Source organism: Tinamus guttatus, unplaced genomic scaffold, assembly GCF_059628265.1.
Source record: "Tinamus guttatus ecotype Peru unplaced genomic scaffold, ASM5962826v1 Tinamus_guttatus_pri_ptg000434l, whole genome shotgun sequence".
NCBI classification, from domain to species: domain Eukaryota; kingdom Metazoa; phylum Chordata; class Aves; order Tinamiformes; family Tinamidae; genus Tinamus; species Tinamus guttatus.
In genome coordinates this window covers 579,992-602,009 of record NW_028288968.1, presented here as the reverse complement: position 1 = coordinate 602,009, position 22,018 = coordinate 579,992, and the positions used below count along the sequence as shown (strand labels likewise).

The 22,018-nt window shown below is 41.6% G+C and overlaps 1 protein-coding gene across 1 annotated transcript in view; it reads right to left on the bottom strand.

Annotated features, from left to right (window-relative positions):
• Window positions 1-22,018, bottom strand: part of MKLN1 (muskelin 1) — a 90,622-nt gene that overhangs the window by 468 nt on the left and 68,136 nt on the right. Inside the window, exons 12-17 of the mRNA XM_088531808.1 lie at window positions 20,326-20,455; window positions 13,015-13,162; window positions 12,032-12,146; window positions 8,968-9,107; window positions 7,846-7,948; window positions 1,769-1,823 (exon numbers count right to left, since the gene is read on the bottom strand). Coding sequence (XP_088387934.1) covers window positions 1,769-1,823; window positions 7,846-7,948; window positions 8,968-9,107; window positions 12,032-12,146; window positions 13,015-13,162; window positions 20,326-20,455 — 691 coding nt within the window. The remainder of the gene's footprint in view (window positions 1-1,768; window positions 1,824-7,845; window positions 7,949-8,967; window positions 9,108-12,031; window positions 12,147-13,014; window positions 13,163-20,325; window positions 20,456-22,018) is intronic.

Genomic DNA, 22,018 nt, shown 5'->3' with positions numbered 1-22,018 from the left:
TGGAGAGAGGCCAGCGCAGGGCTACAGGGATGATCAGTTGCCTGGAACATCTGCCCTATGAGGAGAGGCTGAGGGAGCTGGGCCTGTTCAGCCTGGAGAAGAGAAGGCTGAGAGGGGACCTGAGCAGTGTCTAGAAGTACCTCAAGGGAGGCAGTGAGGAGGATGGTGCTGGCCTCTTTTCAGTGGTGGCCACCGACAGAACTAGAGGAAACAGCCACAAACTGAAGCACCAAAAGTTCCACAGGAATTTAATGAAAAAATTCTTAACAGGGAGGGTGACAGAGTGCTGGAACAGGCTGCCCAGAGGGGTTGTGGAGTCTCCTTCTCTGGAGATCTTCAAACCCGCTTGGATGCAGTCCTGTGCCACGTGCTCTAGGTGACCCTGCGTGTGCAGGGGGGTTGGACTAGATGATCTCTAGAGGTCCCTTCCAACCTTAAGCACTCTGTGATTCAGCCAATTGCTGGCTCCCCTTCCCACCATCACATATACACGTGCAGAATTTAATCATCAGGCTGCAGCAAGGGCCCACACTGAGCCTTGGCCCAGGCATCTTGCAGACTCCTTTAGCCAAGCGCCTCTGACTGACAGGGCTTGGATTTACCCTCCCATGGAAGCATGTTTCTCCAGATCCCCACACTATAGTCCTCAATGGCCAAGAACAATAGTCTGGGCATATGAGGATTTCCATTCCTTTGTATTTTATATCGCTTCCATCTCAAAGGAATATTTTTTCATTCAGCAAATGCAGCCTTCAATTAATCAAAGTCAACTAAGTTAATCAAAGCAAGGAATCCTCTTTTTATTTCAGAAGCAACACGATGTATGTACCTTCTATCTGTAAAGCCAGTCTGTAAATACATCTTAATGCATTTCCTTAAAATGCTACTACATCATTTTGCATTCAATAGTTGTCTTGAGATACTGTTAGAGAGCATTTAGAGTGTCAAATCAACGTCTGAAAAAATCAAAAGCTGGAATATTTTAGTGCATAAGATAAATGGAGAAACAGATCTATTAAAGCACAACTGAAATGCTAAATATCTTTGACATTATGGGCAATATCTTTTCAGAAACCTTGTTCTGTGGCTACTATAAAGGGACAGCACAAGCCATTCCTTTAAGTGCTACTGTAGCAAAACTAATCAAATTTTCAGAATATTTAAAACTAGGCTGGGGGAAAAATCAGCTTTCGAACTAAGTTTGCTTCCTTTGGAGGGATAACTGACCAAGAGCATTTGCTAGATATAACAGCAGAATAAATAACGAGCTTGGCTCAATTCTCCTGTTTTCGGACCTACATGGCACTTTCTTCATGGGTCTTGACACGCTGCCCGAAGAACTAGTTGTGCAAAGAACAGAGCGAACCAAACTACTCCAGGAATTGCAGTTATCACAGCAAACAGATCTGTAATCCTGCTGTGAGGCTCCTAAGCGACGTGACAGAAGTTATTTTATTCTAACCAAAGCTTCTGTTTATTTGGATAACACTAAAGCATCAGATGTAACAGGAGACACAAAATGATCCATGGAGACATGGATTTAAAGCCACTGGTGACAGATGTTTTCCATGTGGGCCTTGGGGCATTGGATACTGGTCATTGCAAGTGCTCTCTCTCAATCTAGAGGCACTTTGTGTACTTAAATTTAAAAACTATAGAACATTCCTGTGAGCTGTAGGCTTTTGCTGTCAAAAAGTCAGCAGAAAGAGTAACGATCCTTATTACAGTGAAAATATTTAGTATAATTCTTCTGACACACAATACTCACCAAGAGTGGTGAAATCTGAGCCAGACTTGAACAGAGCCGAGGCAAGAAGCTGGAACTGCAGAAAGACATTGAGGAACAAGGGAAAAAAAAGTGTCATTAACTGAACAAGAGAAAAAATAAAGCTGCTCAGAAGCCCCAGTGGCTTGAGAGGTGCTGGTTTTATTTAGCACAGTCTTTAAAACTACTCTCCGTAGGTTTGATGACAGCAATAACAGCAAAATACACTTTCACACCAGTAGAGTTTGCCCCCTTGGCTGAACAAGTTGGATGATTTCTCCTAGGGGTTGTGAGAGCACTTGACAGAGCCCGAAAAACCCTTTTATTCAGCCTCTTCAGCAGGTATCTTTGCCAAGGAAGGTGAACCTTCTTCCTCACAACAGCAGCGTTCCTAGGGACAAAGGGGATACTGTCTCAATGAGCATTAAACCAGGAAAACTGCTCTTGGGGAGCACGAACCTCTTGAGCACAGAGGGGAAAAAAAGAAAAATAAAAGCTTTAAACAGTAACCTTTTTCTGCTGCCAGAACAGCTCATCTCAAAAGCTTGTTTGGGGCAAGGACTTAGAGAAGGAATAAAAACCTCACCCACGCCCAAACCACACACCAAAAATGTTCTTTGCTCGGGATGATAAAACACTTTTAGGGCGAATTCTCAAGCAGCCTGTCCACAGTATTATTCTCCTTTAACGTCTTACTGATAGACAGTGCACGTGGTATCTTCCTCCACCCTGGCTGCTCTTTTCAGTTATTTGTTCTTTAACAAACCTTAGCCCTTTTTTGAGTTTCTTTAAGAAGTTTTCCAGGCCCTTACAGGCTCCTAATCTCTTATCTCCTGCCTGTCTGTGTCTCTGCAGTGCACTGTCCAACAGAAGAAAAAGCAAAAATAAAAAAAAAAAAAAAAGAAGATAAGCAAATACATTAAGTGAGAGTATGTGTGCACAGGTGGAAAAATGGTCAGGAATTACATTTCTGTCAGCTTAACTTTAATTCCCAGGAGAAAAAGAAAAAAGCAAAACAAAAATAAAGGGGACATAAACAATGTGTAGGCATCTAGGAGCTGGAGAAGGTGACAAAGAGCAGCCAATACAGATCTGGCAGCAAACTGTCACATCAATCTGATTTCTTCTTCAGCAGGGCAGCAGGCCCTAGGGATGGAAATATGAGCAATAATTATTATCTATCTTGGTTTCCATAGGGCTTTTGAGGCTTGTATGGTATTTCCAAGGCAAATCAGGGAAGCATCATGTAGATGAAGGTTGCAAGAAACAGCAAACGGGTCAAAAGGGCAGGATTCACCCATTCAACTACAGGCCTCGGACAGACCAGCCTGCTGGCAGACAGGCTTCAGGCTGCTTTTTCATCTCATCCACGTTAGCATGATGAAACAACATGCAATTTAATAAGGCCGGGTACAAAACACCATTCTCCGAAGGAATAATCAGCTACACAAAGCAGTGCAGGGTTACACAGGCCTTGTGAAAATGTATTGAGGAGCTATAATGGCTCAACATTATCCTATGCCCAAATGCAAATCCATTGAAAGGAGCAGGTCTAAAAATAAATCAGGTATTTCTACTGCTATGAAGGCTCATAGGGTCTAATTTACAGTAAAAGAGCCGCTTCTGGATGTCCTGCACTAATTAGCAGCAAAAAACCCCACTAAAAATATTAAGTGATAGTATAAAAAGGCAAATCTAACTGCAAAAAACCTTGAAAATATTTCAGAAAGGTTAATTTTGACATGGCATCGAGAAAGAGACTGCCTAAAGCACAGGCTGCAGTGTGGTGGAATAAATTTGCAGGCTTTTTGGAAGCTATCACTGGAGACATTTAACAGGTTAGAAAGGAAGGACTGACATGCTGGAAAATAGAGGGGAGAAGTTGATTAAGTAGCTCCTTGAGTAGAGCTGATTATATGAAATTAAAAGGGACCTCAATGCTGCTCATGTATTACATTGCTACCATAGCTAAGAGTTGCTCAGCTCTGACTCAGTAATGCACTGAACCCTAAAAAGTTGCAACCAAACTGGTGGCTGAAGGTGTGCAGGTCCTGGTGGCACGTGCCATGTTCTGGCCATCTTCCCCTGATAACACACCAAGCCAGCAAGGGGCAGACCAGGGGGTGCCACACGCTGCAACGGGCTCCCCTCCTTCTCCAGGAATGCAGACCGAGACGGTGTGCCAAGTATCCTGGTGTCACCTGCACTCGGCACAGCTATTTCCACTGCTAGGAACTTCTTTCCAGCCTCCTCCTCAGCCTTTCTGGAGGCCCGTCCCATCTCGCTGGTGCCACCACAGCTCACTTAACACTGAGCTTTTAAAAAAATGCTGTATTTTACATACTGATGGAAAAGCCAAGTGTGTAAGTTGATAAAAAAAAAAACAATTATGGACAGCAGCGACACTTACACCAGCCCATTCAGCATTTGCATTTCAGTGTCATCTAGGTGTATGACATTCTTCCAGAGAACCTTGCCTTTTTCCAGGGAATGCCGGTTGCACTGTCCAGCAGCCCTGTCCCGTCTGGGACACCTGGAAGATCATATGAGATAGGAACAACCTCCTGCTCCCATAATGTCCATGGGCTGCAAGTGCCCAGATTACAGCAAAGAACAGTTCCCCAGCTTCAACCAACGCTATGGGATGCTGCCTCATGATATAGTTGTGATGAGGTGATTGGAGACTGAAGTTTTCTGAGGAAGGAGCTTTTGGTTTCTTGGGCTGAGGTCTGAATTCTGCCTTTTCAAAAGTTCACTGGCTCCAAAATCTCTGCTCACGCAGCACTCAAACACCGAGGCATTACAAAGAATCACAGCGGGGCATGAAGAGGAGAGACACGCTTCTCTTGGCTTGTTCCTAGAAATATTTTTCTTATTTGAACTTAAATATTCCCAGAAATTTCAGTCTAATGAGACCCAAGCACCACATTTTGTCTCCACTGGCTTTATCTGGCAAATTTAATAAAGAAAAAGTCTAAGAAAGGAAAAGACGAAGCAGCCTTGAAGAGAGTCCTTAAGTCCCAGACTAGAAGCTAGTTAAGGCTCCAAGTCCCTGCTCCCTTCTCCTACCACACTCCAAGAAAAACCAGTTGTTACTTTGACTTCTACTTTGGATCTATTTTAGGAGAGGCAGCACAAGCTCTCTCTCCACCACTAGGCTTGTTTCAGCCTCGCTGTACATAATCATCTCATCTCCTTTCCTTGGGCAGCATTTGTCATCTTTTAACTTCTCAATTTCCCCTAGGCCCCACTAAAGAAACAAATATTCCAGGTAGGATCATGCCAGTCTCCAAGGAACAAAACCTTTAGCTTTACAGGCGATTTACTGATGTTTCCACACTTCAATAGCACCTTTTTTCTCTTTAGCACAAGTACCAAACTTGTAGTTTATTCTCATTTGCTATTTTGATCACCCTTATCTTTGAAGTCCTCTCCTTCCAAATTATCCCCAAATGCACATCTGTGTATGAGACAGGAGTGTGAGTGCCAGCAGATTTTTTGTTTCCAATTAGTAACTGAAAAAGCCAGTTATACAACCCATCTCCCCATGATCCAGAGCGCATGGGGGGACTGCCATTTGCTCTGGAGATCAAGCCTCCTCACATACACGTGAGACCTACTAATCTCCGGCCAGTAAAAAAAGACTCCCTGATCTTAAAACTCCCAAAAGAGGTTTAAGTGATTTCAAACAGAATCATTATCTAAGAGAACTAGATCTGTCTCTGCAGGCAACAGCAGAGCCAGAGCTGGCACATAGACAGTGGCTACTAAAACAAGCATCCATGAGATAGCTGGTGCTTGCAGGCATCTACAGTTTCACTGTAGAAGAATTACAAAAAAAGGAAATGAGACCATAATCCTATAAACATGACTAGAATTCACAACAAAGGAGCAAAAATCTGGAGGTATGCTCCTCCTGCCAATCATTCATGCTACTTTAAACAAAATTAGTTACCAACGCCAAACTAAGTTTCGAGAACAGTCTGTTTATTTTCTTTGGCGTTCAGCTCAAAACAGCTGAGGAGACTTGCCTAACGAAGCTAAAAGTAAAGAAATTATCTCTATTACAAAGCATGCAAGCTTTACGCCAATGTGAAATTCTGCTTGTAACATACAATAATTCACCTAGAGCTCAACACATAAAGCATGAAATTATATAGGCCAGTCTCTAAAACACCCTAAGAGGACTGTAACAAAGTCAGGAACCCATCCATAAAGCTTGGTCCTTTCCAAATTTAAGGGTTGCCTAGGGAGAAAGACAAACAGGCAGAAGGAAACGGATTCCCTTAAAGATTTGTCACGCTGCAAAGCCTTGCAGTGCTGGAAGACTGCAGCTCGCTCCAAGCTCATCCATCAGGTATTGAGCCCTTGATATTATTTAAGGCTGCCCTACAAATAAAGACAGAGCGTGCAGGTGTCCGTGCCGAGGCGCACAATTAAATTGCTGCTTGAAATCGGATATGGGATCAAGAAAGTCTGCGTCGGTCCTCTGGAAAGCACAAGAGCTATGTGAAGATGTAATGCCAGAGCAAAAAGCCAACTCGATGCGATAACCGGAAGGTAAATTGACGTCAACTGGAAATACACCCAGGCAGTACCAACGCGGTGGCTGGCGCGAGGCCAGTGTGCTAGCAGCTCTGTTCCAGTGCAGAAAAAAAAAAAAAAGCTCAGAAAGTTTAAAAATCTCTTTGACCAGAGCACTTTATTTATTTATTTATTTTTCCCCGCTCAAAGTGATTAAAAAGCCCCAAAACAAACAAATACACCCACGCGAAAATCCTTAAAATGATTTTGGGAGACGGATGGAAGTGAAGCTGTAATTCTGAGATGAGCAGGGAAGATGGAAGCTGATGAGTTTGGCCTGGATCAGGCATCAGGCCCACAGGGAAACGATGCTGAACGCATTCGCTCTCTCGGTTCAAGGTACAGAGCAGAGCAGGGGCACGTACAAAACATCAGTGTCTTCCAAGAAAGAGGGCGTTTCTTTCCCCTTCCTCTTCTCTTTTTACTATTCTGCACGATAAAGCTAGTACTTTTTCCCTAAGCCTGAGAAATTTGTGCAGTCAGGTAAATTCTTCAGCCTTATAAGGAAGGGAGGTTAAATACTATGCACTGAAGTATGAATATCAGGTGTCTTTAACATATTAAAAGATTCTCCTTGACAGATACACGCTGTATACAGCCTTTAGGGCAATTTCTTTGGGCTACTGAATACAGGAGGCAGCATAACCCGTCCAGCTTTTGCCACAGTTAGAGCAAAGTCGTAAAACAAGGAATAATTGGGCTGAGTGTCCCTCATTACTTCTCTTTTCTGGGCTATAAAAGGCTGGAAAAGATGTGAAGATGTTCACTCCTCTTCCTCATTTACCTGCTGAGTGTTGAATGGCTGCCTAAAGTTCCCTGCGCAAATTAAGGGCCACGTAAAAGTCAACCACCTTATTTGACACTTGAAACTATTTCTTTAATCCTTTTTGTAAAGTGACACGTACTGCGGTAATGGAATCAAAACAGGAAACAGGAACAAATTCCTGGAACGAATCAAAGAACATGCCCACTGGATAATATTCAAAACGCAGAGAAATTAAGAGTTTTAAGGTTAGCAACCAATGTATATACAGATTAGTTCCAGAAACACAGATGATCTAGAGAAAAGGTCTTTCCCCCTCCCATGGCTATTTGGTATTGACAAGCCATGGGTAGCGTTTTATAAGAGTTTCTATTCACTTTCTGCTGCACAACCAATCACGGACTCATGACATTTAAGAGAGTTTACATTTCAATTAAAGCTCCCAAAATACACAGCAGTACGCTGGAATTAAAACAAAGACCCAGTCTTTATCAGTATGAGCACAAAAGCTATTTTATCTGTGTCTCCAATTGTAAAATCACTGTTTCTAAAGTAGTAGGATCTTTAGCTTGGAAAAAAATGTATCATAACGTGTCATAAGCTGGCCGAGCTTTTTTTAAAAAAATAAATAAATACAAGATTTAAGATGCTTCAAATTTGTGCTGGAACTTCCACATGAGAACAGGATTTACATTTCCTTCTTAACTAAAAATTTGAACATTTTCATCCTTACCTCTTTCGTTTCCTCAGGGTCTGAGTGATCCACAGTTACATACAAATCATTCTGTAGGTACTTCAGTGCACTAAGAGGGTCAGTTTGAGCTTTTTCTTCAAATCTGCACAAAAAGAGGACACAGGCAGTGCAACTCTTCATCACTAAATACAGCCAGCTCCACCCAGAGCAAAACCTATCTTACAAAATGTTCAGCCAAATATTTCCAAATAAATATATGTTCGTGGCAGTTCAGTCTCAGTTTTGCTAGTGTGTGTGCTTTCAGGTCAGTCATGTTGAGTGGATTTAACTAGGTTATCATGTTTTGATTCAGTTTATCCACACTGCTCTTTGTAGTGCATAACCCCAACCATTGCATAGCTACTCTGCACAAGGCCAAATCCAACCACAGTAACTGACAGTTGAGTACAATGATTGCTTGCTGCCTCTGAAGTAAAACATCATTTGTAAAAACCTGACTTCTAACCCTTGGCAGAGCTGAATAAAGAAGGATTCTCACCAAGAATGGAGATAGGGATGTTTATTGACTTCAAATCACATGTTAGATCTTGCAAGGCTCTCTCACTACTACAACTTCATGCTTCAGGCAATAGCATAAGCCTGATTTTGAAAAGCTGTTGCACTGAACAGCAAATAAAAGGAGGCTCTGAAATGTCCACAGTGCAAGCACCACATCGCACAGTGTAGCTGAATTCTGTGTGAGATCTTTAAGCAATTTCAAACAGGAAAGAGCCATGACCCAACTTGGCATGAGTCTCAGATGTGCGAATGAATCCAACCTCCAGGCTTCATTAGCATCCGCGAGAGCTGTTACTATCTCCTAGCACGCTGCTTCGGAAGCATACTCCGCTTCCTTGGGAGGCGACAGCACCAAAGCACATGCTGATGAGCAGCAGAGTGAAAAGGAAACCTAAAAATTCTCCATGACTCCCCACACAACTTCCAGATTTTTCTCACTTGTGAAAAACACAGTTAAACCAGAAAGAAGTCAGTTATTACAAGCCTGTAGTTTAGCCCTGATCCCACTACTATTATCTTAATGAACCAGGAAACCTGCACACAATAAAATAAAGCAGGCACTTTTGAGAAACAAGTTGAAGAATCTCTTTTGTTCTTCTCTACCTGTGCTTTCTTATGAGGTATTTGCAGTGTCTTAGCAGGTATTCCTTCGAAGGTCGACAGAGCTTCAGAGACCAGAAATCATCTAATCTCATCTTTGGAGAGCAGGACTTGCCAGGATTCCCTCCAAACAAGTAATGAACCTAAGTAAATGAGAGACAGATCCAAGTTGATTGTTTAACAAGATGTACATAAACAAAGACTATTTACTAAGTCAATATCTTTGAAGAGGTTTGTTCTGGAAGGAGAACTCTCTTCCTTTTAGACACGCTACATCTTATCAGCCTTACCTTGTCCTCTAGAAGTAGGAAGTTTTCTCAGACTGCTTATATTTAAAGATGGTGAAAACACGTGCACTATTAGAGCTTTACTCTAGCAGATTCCCAAGAAGTCTATAAAAGCATCTACAAAAAGATACAAACCTTTTCCCTACAAATAAAATGTTAATATAGAAAGCCCTCAGTTACACAGATATGTGTAGAAAAGAACTCCTGTTTTCTGTGGTTCAAAATACCTGATACAAACAATTCAGCGAGATAACTGCTCAACCTCTCCCTCACCCTCTTGTCCTCAAAGACTCCAAATTCTGATCATCATGAGACAGGGCTAAACTAAAGAACTTGTATTAACACTCTTTCCTAATTCAGGAATTTGTAGATTATAAACCAATAGTATTACTATGACTTTGGCCAACCTAGTTTATGTTTACAGAAGCAACATCAAAGCTTATAAGGAAGCCTCAGAAAAAGGACTTTGAAGAACATCTGAAATGCAACTGTCTCAAAATACATTCAAAGTTGTTAATTTTTTTATTATTATTATTATTTTAAATATGTATTTATTTATTTTACAATCTCACTCATTAAAACAGCTCCATACAAAGCTCCCTAGGTGAAGACACACTACGAAAGTCCCACAGTGCAGACAAGCAGCCCTTTCCTTGGGTCAGGAAAAATCCTTACACTCCCCAAAGCCTGGCAATACGAATGTGAAGTCCTAAGGATGCTCACGAGTGACCAGTATGTTCAACTAATCCTGTCCTCTAGGCTCACAGAGGAAAATATTTCCATAGTGCCTGGAAGGGCAGATTTATCTCACCTCGCAATACAGCGGTCTAGCTGCAAGACAGTCTATGGGCTACCTGGGCAAAAAGGAATGAGGGAACTGAATAAAGAGGAAAGCAGAAAGCTAAAACTGCAAATAGAAAGATATATGGAAGATAATGTTACTCGTTCACAATCAAGAGTCACAGCATTGCTGTTACTGTCTCCACATGAAGTTCTAGTAATACTGACAAACCAGTCATGGAAAGGAAGAACTAAACAAGGAGTTAGGACAGGAAAACTCATAAATCCATTTAAAAAACAAACACACTTGTGTCTTTGTGCCTGCCTATTTAACCAACATGACCTAACACCTCAGCTTTTTCCGTAAGAAAGTAATACGGAAAGGTGTTATTGCAATTGCAAATTGGCAAAACCTTCATACTGAACATCATGTTGATGCCTTCTTCAATCAGCCTGCCATTTAATATGCATGCGACAAAACTCATTTTTTCTTCAAGGTACCTTACAAGAAAAAAGAAGTCTTTAACATCCTTTTGGATGATTTTAGGATACTCTTCTGAAATATAAGGCTAGGTTTACAAGTCTTAGAGAGGGAAACCTCAAGAAAAGTGGAAGCATGAGAGAGAGAGAAAGTTGTTTATTTCTTCACTTTTTTTTCTCCATATCGCTTGGTATTTCGGGATCTGAACCACTGACACTAAACATGACACACAGGATCTCCAAATACTGAGGTTCAAGCAGTCTCATGGGCTACCTTTCTCCACAGCTTTAAAAATAATCACTCAAAACAATGTATTCTACATCCCACTGATGCAGGCTCTCCTTATTTATATCAGAGGACTTTAGAAAGGTCATTTGAACAGAGCTTTCTAAAAATAAGACTCTTCAAAACAAGCACATCAAACAGCTCTTTAGACAGAGCAAAGCTGGGCAACTGCCATGATTTAGAAGCCCTCGCTATAACCTTAAAAACTCTGTTCTCAGTCTCAGGGTAGTTGAAGCTTAAAAGTGAACAATTAAGGGGTAATATTTACATTTCATCCCTAACGCAAGCAGCAAAGATAAACAATACAAACTCTCCATACGTTAGTGGCATCTATTCTTCCTTAAGCTACCTCAAACTTTTATATTAGTTAGCCTTCCATATTGAATTAACATCCTATGGAATGATAAGCCTCAAATATACTTGCCTTTTTCAGTCTAGACTAAGTTTTGTCCAAAACAAAACAATCTTTAGAAACAGCTGATTTTCATCACAGAACACTGTAGTGACTCTGTAGTATTACTGGAGTAAGGGCAAGTAAATGTGTCACAGTAATTTAAAACCATAGGTTAATAGCATTACAGAATCCTAATCTTTAGATCTGGATTTTATTGGGTAATTCACACAAAGTCCTAACTGAGCAGCTATACATACCATAAACAATTCATTTTAACTATAGTTACTAAGCACAGGTGTGCAGCAGTCAGATAATGCTAAAGGATGAGCTTTGCTTCTGACATACTGTTAGAAAAGATTCTTAACTGGTTGCTTAGTTCAATCAAACATATTTTCTTATAGAAGCGCTGGCAACTATCTGTGACCATTTAGAGGGATGGACTTGAGAGAAGAAATAACCTCAAAGTCACTAAAACAGGTTTTGAGATTAAGTCCCTGAGAATAATGCGCCGAGCTTCAGTTGTTCTCAAGTATAAGAACAGCAACAAGGCAGGCACTTGATAAACTCGATAGAGGTTTAATAAAACCCATTGCCTGCGTTTTGGCTGCACCCAGAAGCTATCGCGCCTACTTTGCACTGATGGGAGAAGCACCTCAGCACTTTAATTCAAAAGGCAGTGACAAGCTAACTGAAATTACCTACCACACAAGCCTAAGCAATAAATAAAGAGCTATATTCACTGTACCATGGTTGATGAAATGGAAGCTGACCTCGTAGAAGTTACTACACTGGAAGAGGGACGAGACAAGAACTGCTGCCCCTGCTCCTGAGGGCTCATACCTTGTGCAACTCGTCGTACACCAGCTGATGGGCAAACCTCGGGCAGGGCTCCTCTTCCTGGAGGCTTTTACCTGGATTCTCTTTTGCTGCTTGGTCATTCTTATAGACGCAAGACCTGAAACACATGGCAGAAAATAACTGTCAGTAGTGTCTAAAGGAAGCAGAAAAAGTTACTGAAAGGCTAAATAAATAAATAATAAATCAATTAGAATCATGTGGCATACAACACTTTTCACTTCTCCATATACTGTCCTCTTTTATCCCATTCCTGTTCTTAGCTTTACAAAGAAAGATACCTAATAAACTGATAAAATGCCATCTTGACTGTACAGACCATGAGCACAAGCCAACATCAGCTGTGTGTATCTAGCACACAGATACACAGGAGAGATCTTTAGATCCTACACTGATCAGCTATTAGGAGAGCACTGTCTGTATGAAGAGTTTTCTTTATGCAGAGCAGCATCAGAGATGCATTAGTGCTATGAGAACCCTGGGCTGCAGCTTCTAACAAAGGTTTTTATTTTTTTCCCCTCCCGAGCTGAAGACTCATTTTAAAAGCCATTCTCACCCTTCAATATAATTCATCCCAGTTTGGAAGAGAGTTTTAACAGAGAAACAGTGCCAGCTCTAGATAGGAACAATGTCAAACAACTACCAAGTACCACGCAGCAGACAAAAGGAGGGACATTTTCTCAGGACACTGGATCTAGCAGTTGCCTGAAATGCTACTGCCTACAGTCTGGAGAAAGCTGACAGAACTGGCATGAACTCTTTTCCAGCATCACTCATACAAACAGCAGAACAGCTTCCTATAAAATACAGGAAAAACACGTGCTTAGAAGGAACTCAGTAGCCTTCAAGGCTGCCACTGCTTGGTCATATGAGGCTATAGAGGTACTTGGGAAACATGATCATGTAGGGCTGCTTCCTAGGGGAAGGCAGCATTCGTGTTAGCAATAATTCACCTCTCATCTACTTACCAGCTGTTCCTCACAATGTCATAAATCCAGAAGGAGTTCCTAACGTTCTCCTCCCGCTTCTCTTTGTCTTTACTGAGCCCTGATAAGACGTGGATTTCATTCAGCTCTGGATCAATGGTAGCCCTTTGAGTGAAACCTGTCATTGGAACTGAAAAGAAAAAAAGATTGTTGCACACAGAAAACAAAAGAAGATGCAGGAAAGGATCCGAGAAATTGATCATACATATTTCTATCCCCCTGCAGACTGGCACGGTTATTAATATCTGTGCTACAAAGCATGTAGTTTTGCACAGCTTTCTTCTCAGCATCCTGGGATAAAAAGCATCTCAAGTCTAACCTTGCTACCTAGTTTCCCTATTTTAGTCTTTTTCAACGTTTCATTAGTTTCCCCTCTTCATCTTTCACACGAAAGAGACAGCAAAGCGCTGAGCGATCCCAAGCCGATATTCCCAAGCTGGAATTCCTCTCCTTCACAGCGCCCTTATTTACCACAACTTAAATGTGAAATGGCACATCTCAAAACAGGAGCTGGGCAGAAATCATGGGGCAATTTGCTTCATCCCCAAGTCCGTGAACAGAGGGGGAAAGGGAAGAGGGGAAGACACAACACCCAGAGACCGACTCCTTCCCTCCCAGGGACAAGTTTTCTGCAAGATTTGATAATTGTCCTGCTGCCAGTGACTCCTGGGAGCTCAAAACCCCTGCTGAGAGCTGCTGCTTCCTGCTGAAAGACATGGGCAGTGCTATTTCAGAGGGTATTTCCTCAGAAAGGCATGGGAGGAGGATTAAATGGCCTTGAGATAGAGCCTGGGGAACCTTGCAAGTGACAGTCATTTTGTTATCATCTCTGCAAAAGGAGGCACCAATCCCTAAATGCTCCATTACAAGAGCTGGAAAGCTCCATAAAAAAGCCAAAGACGAGTCTCAGTTAGGCAGCTCACAGCCCCACGTTCCTTCCTTGAAGTATTTGTGCTAAAGGAAGTCTTCTGTATCCTCCGCAGAGCTGTGGTGCAATTACTAAGCTATTCTCCTGCTCCACCTTCAGACTTAGAAACATGGCGAAATACTGAGGATTCCAGCAGTTTTCATCATAATTCCCTGAAAAAAAGGTCATCAAATTTGCTTGGCAGGCCTCGTTGTTTGTTGTATAATTCCCATTTCCTGTTTCCCTAGGCAACCGAGCTTCCAAAATGTATTTGTGAAGAGCACGTGATCTTTGTTTACAGATCCTGTTTGTCTCATTTCTCTTTCTGGGTCAGTTTACAAAGGCTGGTAGAGGTTGCTGGCCCTTAATCAAGATTTTTGGCATGAAAAATTCTCAGAACTCTCGTATTTTGCAAAGTCTTCCCTGCAATTAACTACAAACTGCACACACGCAGCCTAGGAAACAAGCCCCATGCTAATAAGCCATTTAATATTGACGTTGAAGAGCAGACAAAACAGCGTTTTGCAAGCCTGTGCTGTAATAGGTTTTGGTCTTATGCGTCCCTGTTCTCAGCTGGTAGGCCAGGAAGGCAATAAATGTCAGCTTAAAACTTCTGGGCAGCATCTGCTTTGCTATGGCTGCTGTAAGCCCTTAGCAAAATGTTTATGAAAATTGAAAACAAGTTGTTTTCTAGAAAACACTTGATTCGCACGTAAACGTAAGCAGAAAGTGAAATATATGCAAGTAACGCGTTGTCCGAGCCCCTTCCTGCTTTGAGAGCGCTCAGCCGCGCGCCTGCCCATGCTGACCTTTAATTTGTCCTGAAGTTTCCAAGGAAAACTCGGCCAGTTTATAAGCAAATGGGTGACAGAGCAAAGGGGGGGAAAAAAAACCCACAAAGAAGGGAACAACGCCGGCCCAAGAACTACCCCGGAACTTGTTTTAGTTGCAAGCCACAAGGATGCTGCTAAATCCAAATGAGGTGGCACGGTAGAAGCCACCCAATAAGGAAATTGAGAGGAAAAAAAGAAATAATTCTAGACTAAATATCGATTTTTGAAGAATAGCACGCAACACGGTTGGCCTAAGCACTTCCCCAGAAGGATTAAATTCAAGGCGCATTTGAGAGATTTCTGGCACAAGGATGGCCTGCATTTGATCAGCATTTTTAAGGGAAATAAAACCAATCCTTGCAGCCTTATCTGTCACTTTGCCTGTTAAGGACAATGCCAGGTTTAAAGAAAAAGAGCCTTAAAACCTCACTCTCACTGAAATAAAACTTATGATTAGTTTATTCCTATTGATAGGCCAAGTATGTTTAAATCTTGCCTTCCTCCTGAAACGTTGCTAAATAAATTAGTTTTTATGGAGCTTATGCTCATTTGTCTGAAGTTGAAATTATTCCATAAACAAGAGGAGGAAAAAGTCTCCGGTTGAGCATCTTTTCCCACTTTTGGTAATAAGAACAGGATTTATTTGCAGCAACTATAAGCAAAGCCCAAATCAAATAATATTAGGTCTCCCTCCATTGAGCATCGATCTCTTCTTGCCACTGTTCAAAAACACAGTGCACATCCCTGCACTTTTGGGGTCTAAGATGAGGAACATTTATCATAGAAATTAATTGATCAGAGAGGTTAAAGATTTTATGTAGAGACCTTAGTGCCTTAAAGTAGAAAAAGGTGACATCCATTTTTTTCAAAAGCAGAACAAGAAAGTTAGAGCTAACACAACTTAAAAATAATAATAATAAAATGGCAAACAAGCCCCTGAAAATATGACGAGGAAGAACTGAGAAAACACTGCAGCAGCAACTTATAACCATGTAACGTGCAAGATATTAAGAACAGAAACGTCAGAAAGCTCTTTGGCAAGAAAACCTGATCCTGTGAGAGCAAGAGGGTTGCTAATGAAATCCTGAGGAATGACACGCGGTTCCACTAGGGGGTAAGAGAGCTTCACAATCCGCGCGCCGGCTCGCAGGAATTGCTGCGATGCACGGGGCTGGGGCCACTGGAGCCAGGAAAGGTCCTCAGGATGTTGAGTTAACAAAACGCAAGCGACAAAACCGGACCCTGAGCACACGGAATTAAACTGAACCTGCAACAGCAATCGCTTAGGGGGAAATGTGAAGTTTTAGGATGACTAAAAAGCGATAAACATGGGATGAGGAGTGGTAAGGACGGGAGAGCCACTCCACCTCGATCCTCTTGCTCCTCCCCTTCTTTGCAAAAATAAGGGTAGACGTAAATGGGCTTTGGAGCCGATATCCAGTGACTTCACACCTATTCAAATCATCTCTCGGGACCAGGTATCGCTGAGCTTGGCCTCGGACAGAGAGCTCAAAGGACACGAAACAGCGCCCAGGGACTTAACCCAGTTTGTTTTCAATGCAGCAAGGCAGCCAGTCGCACAGCAGTATTATTTCAGCTCCCAGGACAGCACATTACGTTATTAAGAGAGGAAAAGGAGCACAAAGAAAACGCTGAACACGATTAATCCTGTTAGTAAACCCAGAAAATTGTGACTATCCTTCATGTGGCCCTGCATTTCTTCCCCAAACCTCACTGAGCAGCGCAGTGCAGAAGGGCTGTAACTGAAAATCAGATGTCTGAATCCTCTCCCCAAAACTTTTCACTTCTGTTTACTCTTATGTATCAAAAATATAAAGGTTACAGCTATTTGAAAGCCACATTCAGTCAAGGAGGCCTTTGGTTCTGAACATGCAGCCAGTCACACAAACAGGTAGTCATTTCTGACAAAGCTTTTGCAAGATGTTGCCTTAGCCTCCACAACATAATTCCCATTTACATGTAATGTGTGGCAAAGCTTCTGTAGCAGAGCACACAGCACTTGTAGGATGCCCAACTTAGAGGCATTTGATCATAGCGACTTCAGGACCCAGTCTGCAGGCAACAGAGGAGCATTTGGTAGATCAGTAAGTCTACACCACTACTTGTAAGGCATAATAGTGATGCAGCAGCTCTCCTGAACTTCAATGGAGGGGACTTTGATGAGGGATAAGAGTTCAAGAGCCAGCTGCTGACACAGCAAGATAATGCATGTTTCTCCTCGATTTTCTCAGGATAAGACCACATTTGGAAGTCAGCCATGGTCAGGAAGAACTCAGGAGATCACCTGAATAGTTTGGCTGAAACTGCAAAACCTGATGAGCAATACATGTACAGTCAAGTAACACAGGATTTGGGAAAAAAAAATGGGTCATTTAGTAAATCCAAGGGAAACTCTGTTACCAGGCTATCCCTATAAAGCACTTGGAGAAGGATTTGGCAATTGTTTGCTCTGCAGCTCCCCTGCGTAATTAGGGCAAAGTATTTTGAGAGTGGTGCAGAAAAGCACTTTGCAAGACCAAGAGAAGGAGAAGTGCCTCACAAAAAAGGGCCTCCTTGGCACGGGACACACTGGCCATTGTCAAGGTGAACCTTACACTGGACAAAAGCAAAAAGCACATCAGGTGTTCCAAACCAAGAACTGGGATCTGGTAACTCCACAACACTAGCCTGAGCTGGCTCCTGGCCAGGTCGGGCTAGCCATGCTTTCTATTTTGATCAACATTTTTCTGATATCATCCTGGTTTAAATCAGGATTTCCTGGACTTGACTGCAGTCTCTGTCCGTGGTACTTAGTGAACTCACTAGTGTATCTGGACAGCGCATCTGCTACACCATCACCTACCATCGTCTACCATCTGCTACACCATTTGCCATCGTCTGCAAAGCATCCTAGAACCTCACAGGTAGGTGAAAAAAATATATATATACACACATATATATATATTTGGTGTTTCTCTGCCCATGAGAAACAAGTCTTCCACTAAAAGGAGCTACAAGGATATTTAGGGCTTGTTCTCCTTATCTAACACCAAGGGAAATGAGATCTCCATTCTCCTGCAGAAGGAAATTCCACGCCACGTCACCTGAGTCGGGGCCGGACAGCATTATCGTGGGGACGTCAGGCACAACTGTGCGGATCTGCTGATGCTGCTGGAGCTGGAGCAACTGCCTGTGATTAGTCATGGGTTGGTTGCCTGCTCAGCAAGTCGGGCAAGCTGTCAGTACAGGCTCTTAAAGTTGTCTGGTGTTGGTGGCATCTCTAAAACACATGCATGCTTGAGAAACATGCCCTAGAAATGTGCTCTGGCATATATAAGTTTTTTTTTTTTTTTTTTTTTTTTCTTTTCTTAAAAATAGCATCTATCAGCAGACATACACTGCTACTGTGAGAGGGATGCCCACTAACACACACATTCCTGCCTGTCTTCCAGACACAAGTTCTGTTCTTCAGTTGTGCTTCACACCCTTCCATCTGCGCCACGGCTGCCTCTCTCCATACCTGACTCATCCTGGCAGTTGCATTCACTTCCCTCTGTCCCACTTTGCCTGTTTTCTAGCTGATCTGACAAATTTCATTTTGGGTCCTCAGCTGACAGTGGAGAGGAAGCATCAGATGATTTTTCATGCAGTGAGCTGAAAAAAGCACCAATACTCATGCCGTGGCCATGGCTTGGGACAAAAGGAGCTAAAAGGACCTACACTCAAAGCAAATGGAAAAATCGAGAGATTTTCAGCAGGCAAAAAAATCTTAAAGTACTATTTGCCATATACAATTATAGCGTTACTCCAAAACACAAAACTTTAATTATACTTCTCATCCACTATCCCCTAACACATCATCAATACAAGAAACCGTTACCAGGATCAACAACAAAAGGACAACAAGAATCACTGAAGAGCACAAATAGCCCGAAGAACAGACAGCAGAAAAGCAATTCATCATTGCCATCGTTTTCTAATGTTGCAACAAGTCCATATTATTAATACACCTTACCTATTGATCTCTTTTTTTCTCCTATTTTTTTTTTAATTTTTCTAGCTACTCCAACAGAAATTCTAAACAAACACACAATTAAATTCTCTTAGGGTAAAAATCAAAATAGCTCCACTAAGAATAGAACTGAATGCCACATGTGAGCCAGGAACAAAATGTAATCATGGGACTTCATAGGAACATTCAGGTCAGGCATCCTCGACTTGATTCATCACACCGAACAGTGTGAACCTCACAGCAACCAGAGCCCTGTTCTGCACGGAGAAATCAAACAGTGCATCATCCCCTTGCAACAGTATGATAAAGACCCGCTTTTTGGGGTGAAAGTACTTGCTGCTCTAATGTAACAGGCATTTTGTTCTCTTCTTGTTAAAATGTGAATTAATCCTAACGTTTTCTTTCATAAGGGAAGCGTTCAAATCTGTTTGTTGACTTTCTACGCACAGGAGAACAGTAAACTGAAAATCTACTCGTGAATTATTTCCAATGAGTCATTTTCTTACAAAGCCTGCTATTCACCGTGTCAGAGCCTGTGGGAAAGGAGAGGAGGGCTAAATATTGTATTCTCACTTGTTTCACTGAACCTTGCAGAGAACGCACTGCCCTGAGAAGCAGAGCTCAGGGTCTTCCCCGGTTGAAAGGCAAGCTGGGTTTCTTTAGAACATAAGTCATCACAGGCATCAGCTTAAAGCCACAGGTTTTATAGCTTCTGGCTCCCAAAAAACTCAACTATAAACAGCAAAAGGGCAGAATGCTACCAATTCCAGAAAAAAAAAAAAAACTTCTCAGGACAAGAAACAGTGTGTAGATGCTTGAAGATTGTCATTAGGCTACATGCAGACACCTTAATAACTAAGATGGTAAGTGGTGCAGGCAGTCAATAAGAAATCACTCTTGAGATTAAGAGGCTGGCTACTCTTTGCCCTCAGCAGCATAACTAAACACAAAGAGCAAAAAATATTAATTTTACATATAATTTATATTTTTATATGTATAATATATATAGAAAAAAGTTAGAGAACTATATATAAAAATATATAATGATTTCTACATACAAAATATAATTTGTCTATAATATGTAATCATATGTTTTATATGATTATGTATTATATAATATTATTAAAGAGAAATACTTGAAGTTTCTCTCTCAGTGATACAACGCAACACAATTTTCAACTTCCGAGCTACAGTTTTCCCTCAGTAAAAGATACTCTAGAAAACAAGGTTGAGTTCTTCTTTCCTGATTTAAGGACAGGAAGGCTATTTTTAGTTTTGCTGAAAATGTCTTCCTGAGGGGGGACCATGAGGGCACATATCAATTATTTATGTTGTGCTAAAGACTGGCCACGAAGCAGCTGGAAGGACAACAAAACTGGCAGAAGCATAACCTATATCTTGTGGAGTTTGCTTGCCTACATGGGGTTAGTTAGGGACACTAACCTGAAATGCCAGAACACTAAAGTTGGCCATTCACCTACTTAATATATTTAAATCATCTGCACTGACAGGAACAAATTAATACACAGTGAAGCTCTTACCCATCCCTGAATCTTTCTTCGTGCCATCTGATATAATATCCACGTGGTCGCTGTCTACATCATAACTGAAGAAATCATTCAAATAAGTCTTCGATCTCTGGCCACCAAACACGTACAAGCAGCGATTTTTCTAGAAAAGAAAAAAATAAAGTCATGCATCAAGTCAAGAAAACTTATCGGCCAAATGTGGCCATTCACAAACACATTAACGAGAAAACAGAGATGTTATTCTTGTAAGTTTAAAGTCATTTCATAACTACCAGTTCCGCTAACCTTAATTGGGTAAATATTTTCTCTTTTCATCGTCAAAAAGATTCACGGTGGAATAGTAAGGCCATGGAGTTCATATTATTGTCAAACTCAGTAAAAACCTCAGGAATTCCTGATTTTTCTGTTTCAAGAGCTAAGCACTTACACGCTCACCCAAAAAGCCCCTTACACATGCAACTTCACAGACTTCATTTCCATGATCTGTGTATGAGACCACAGGTTCAGATCCAAGAAAGAACAGCAGCTTTGGGGGTGAAGCTTGCAGATTTCACATACTTTACTGGGACGGTCACACCTGATCACAGTGGCTTTAGCACACATATATGACCATTCATTTGTCGAGTTTCATATTAAAGAACAAACAGTTTCAATGTCAAAAACTCCCAAGATCATAATTTCACCATAAAAAAAAAAACAGGAACAAAAGACCAACTGTAAAAGAAACTGTTCAGATACCAGCAAACTTATTAAACAGAACAGGCAAACAGCAGGCCAAGAATACCAGGTTTATTACTTCTTTCAGTTTTGCCAAGTGGAAAGTCTGCAGAAGACAGATTATTTTTCTTCCAAACAGTAGAGAAAGTTGCAGAGGATCTAAGCTGCTATGAAGTGTGCTATAAAACCCTGCAGTCTCGTGTTCAGAGACATCTCACGTTCTCAGGTACCTATGCAGGTACCTATGCAGAGGGCATCTTTTTGTGCCCTCTCTAATAGATTGCGGAAAACTTAAAAGGCGACCAAAACAGAACTGAAAATGGTAAAAGCACAGTACCCTCTATACAAATTCTAACCTCTCATTTAAAGGAGGACATGAAAAACCTCAGCAAACTGTTAAAGACGAAAATCCGTAGCCAATTTTCAAAGGGCCATGTCAGAAAACATGCGGGTGTCACAGTCTTCAGTTCTCTCCCAAAGCCCTGTTTAAAAGTTCAGGGCCAGCAAAACTCTGAAAACACCCTTTGCTATCAGAAGATGCTACCAAATAGTTTCCACGTGAAACACCCATTGCACGACTATGCAGGCAGCCCTATTTGACTTAAATCCCCTTTGCACTGCTACCCTACTGCAAGTGCCCACATGAAATGCTAGTGTAGAACAGACAAGACACTGACCATCCTCCCTTTCCCTTCATGTAATTCCCATGTTCTGTGAATAAATACTCATGTAATTGATGAGCCCAATTGGACAGGAAAAATTTTTGAAAATACCTAATACTGTCAAGGTGTTAAAATAATAATAATAAAAGAGTAAGAACAAAACAAACCTCAGGTCTGACTTTCCGTTGGGCTCTAGATGAAATGCCTGCAATGTCACCTGTGCCCAGCGCAGGAAAGAGCATCAGGCCGATGCAATTACACACTTGCAATAAGCCCCTGCACTAATAAACTAGCAGATTCCAAGATGCTGTACTAACTTAGAAAAA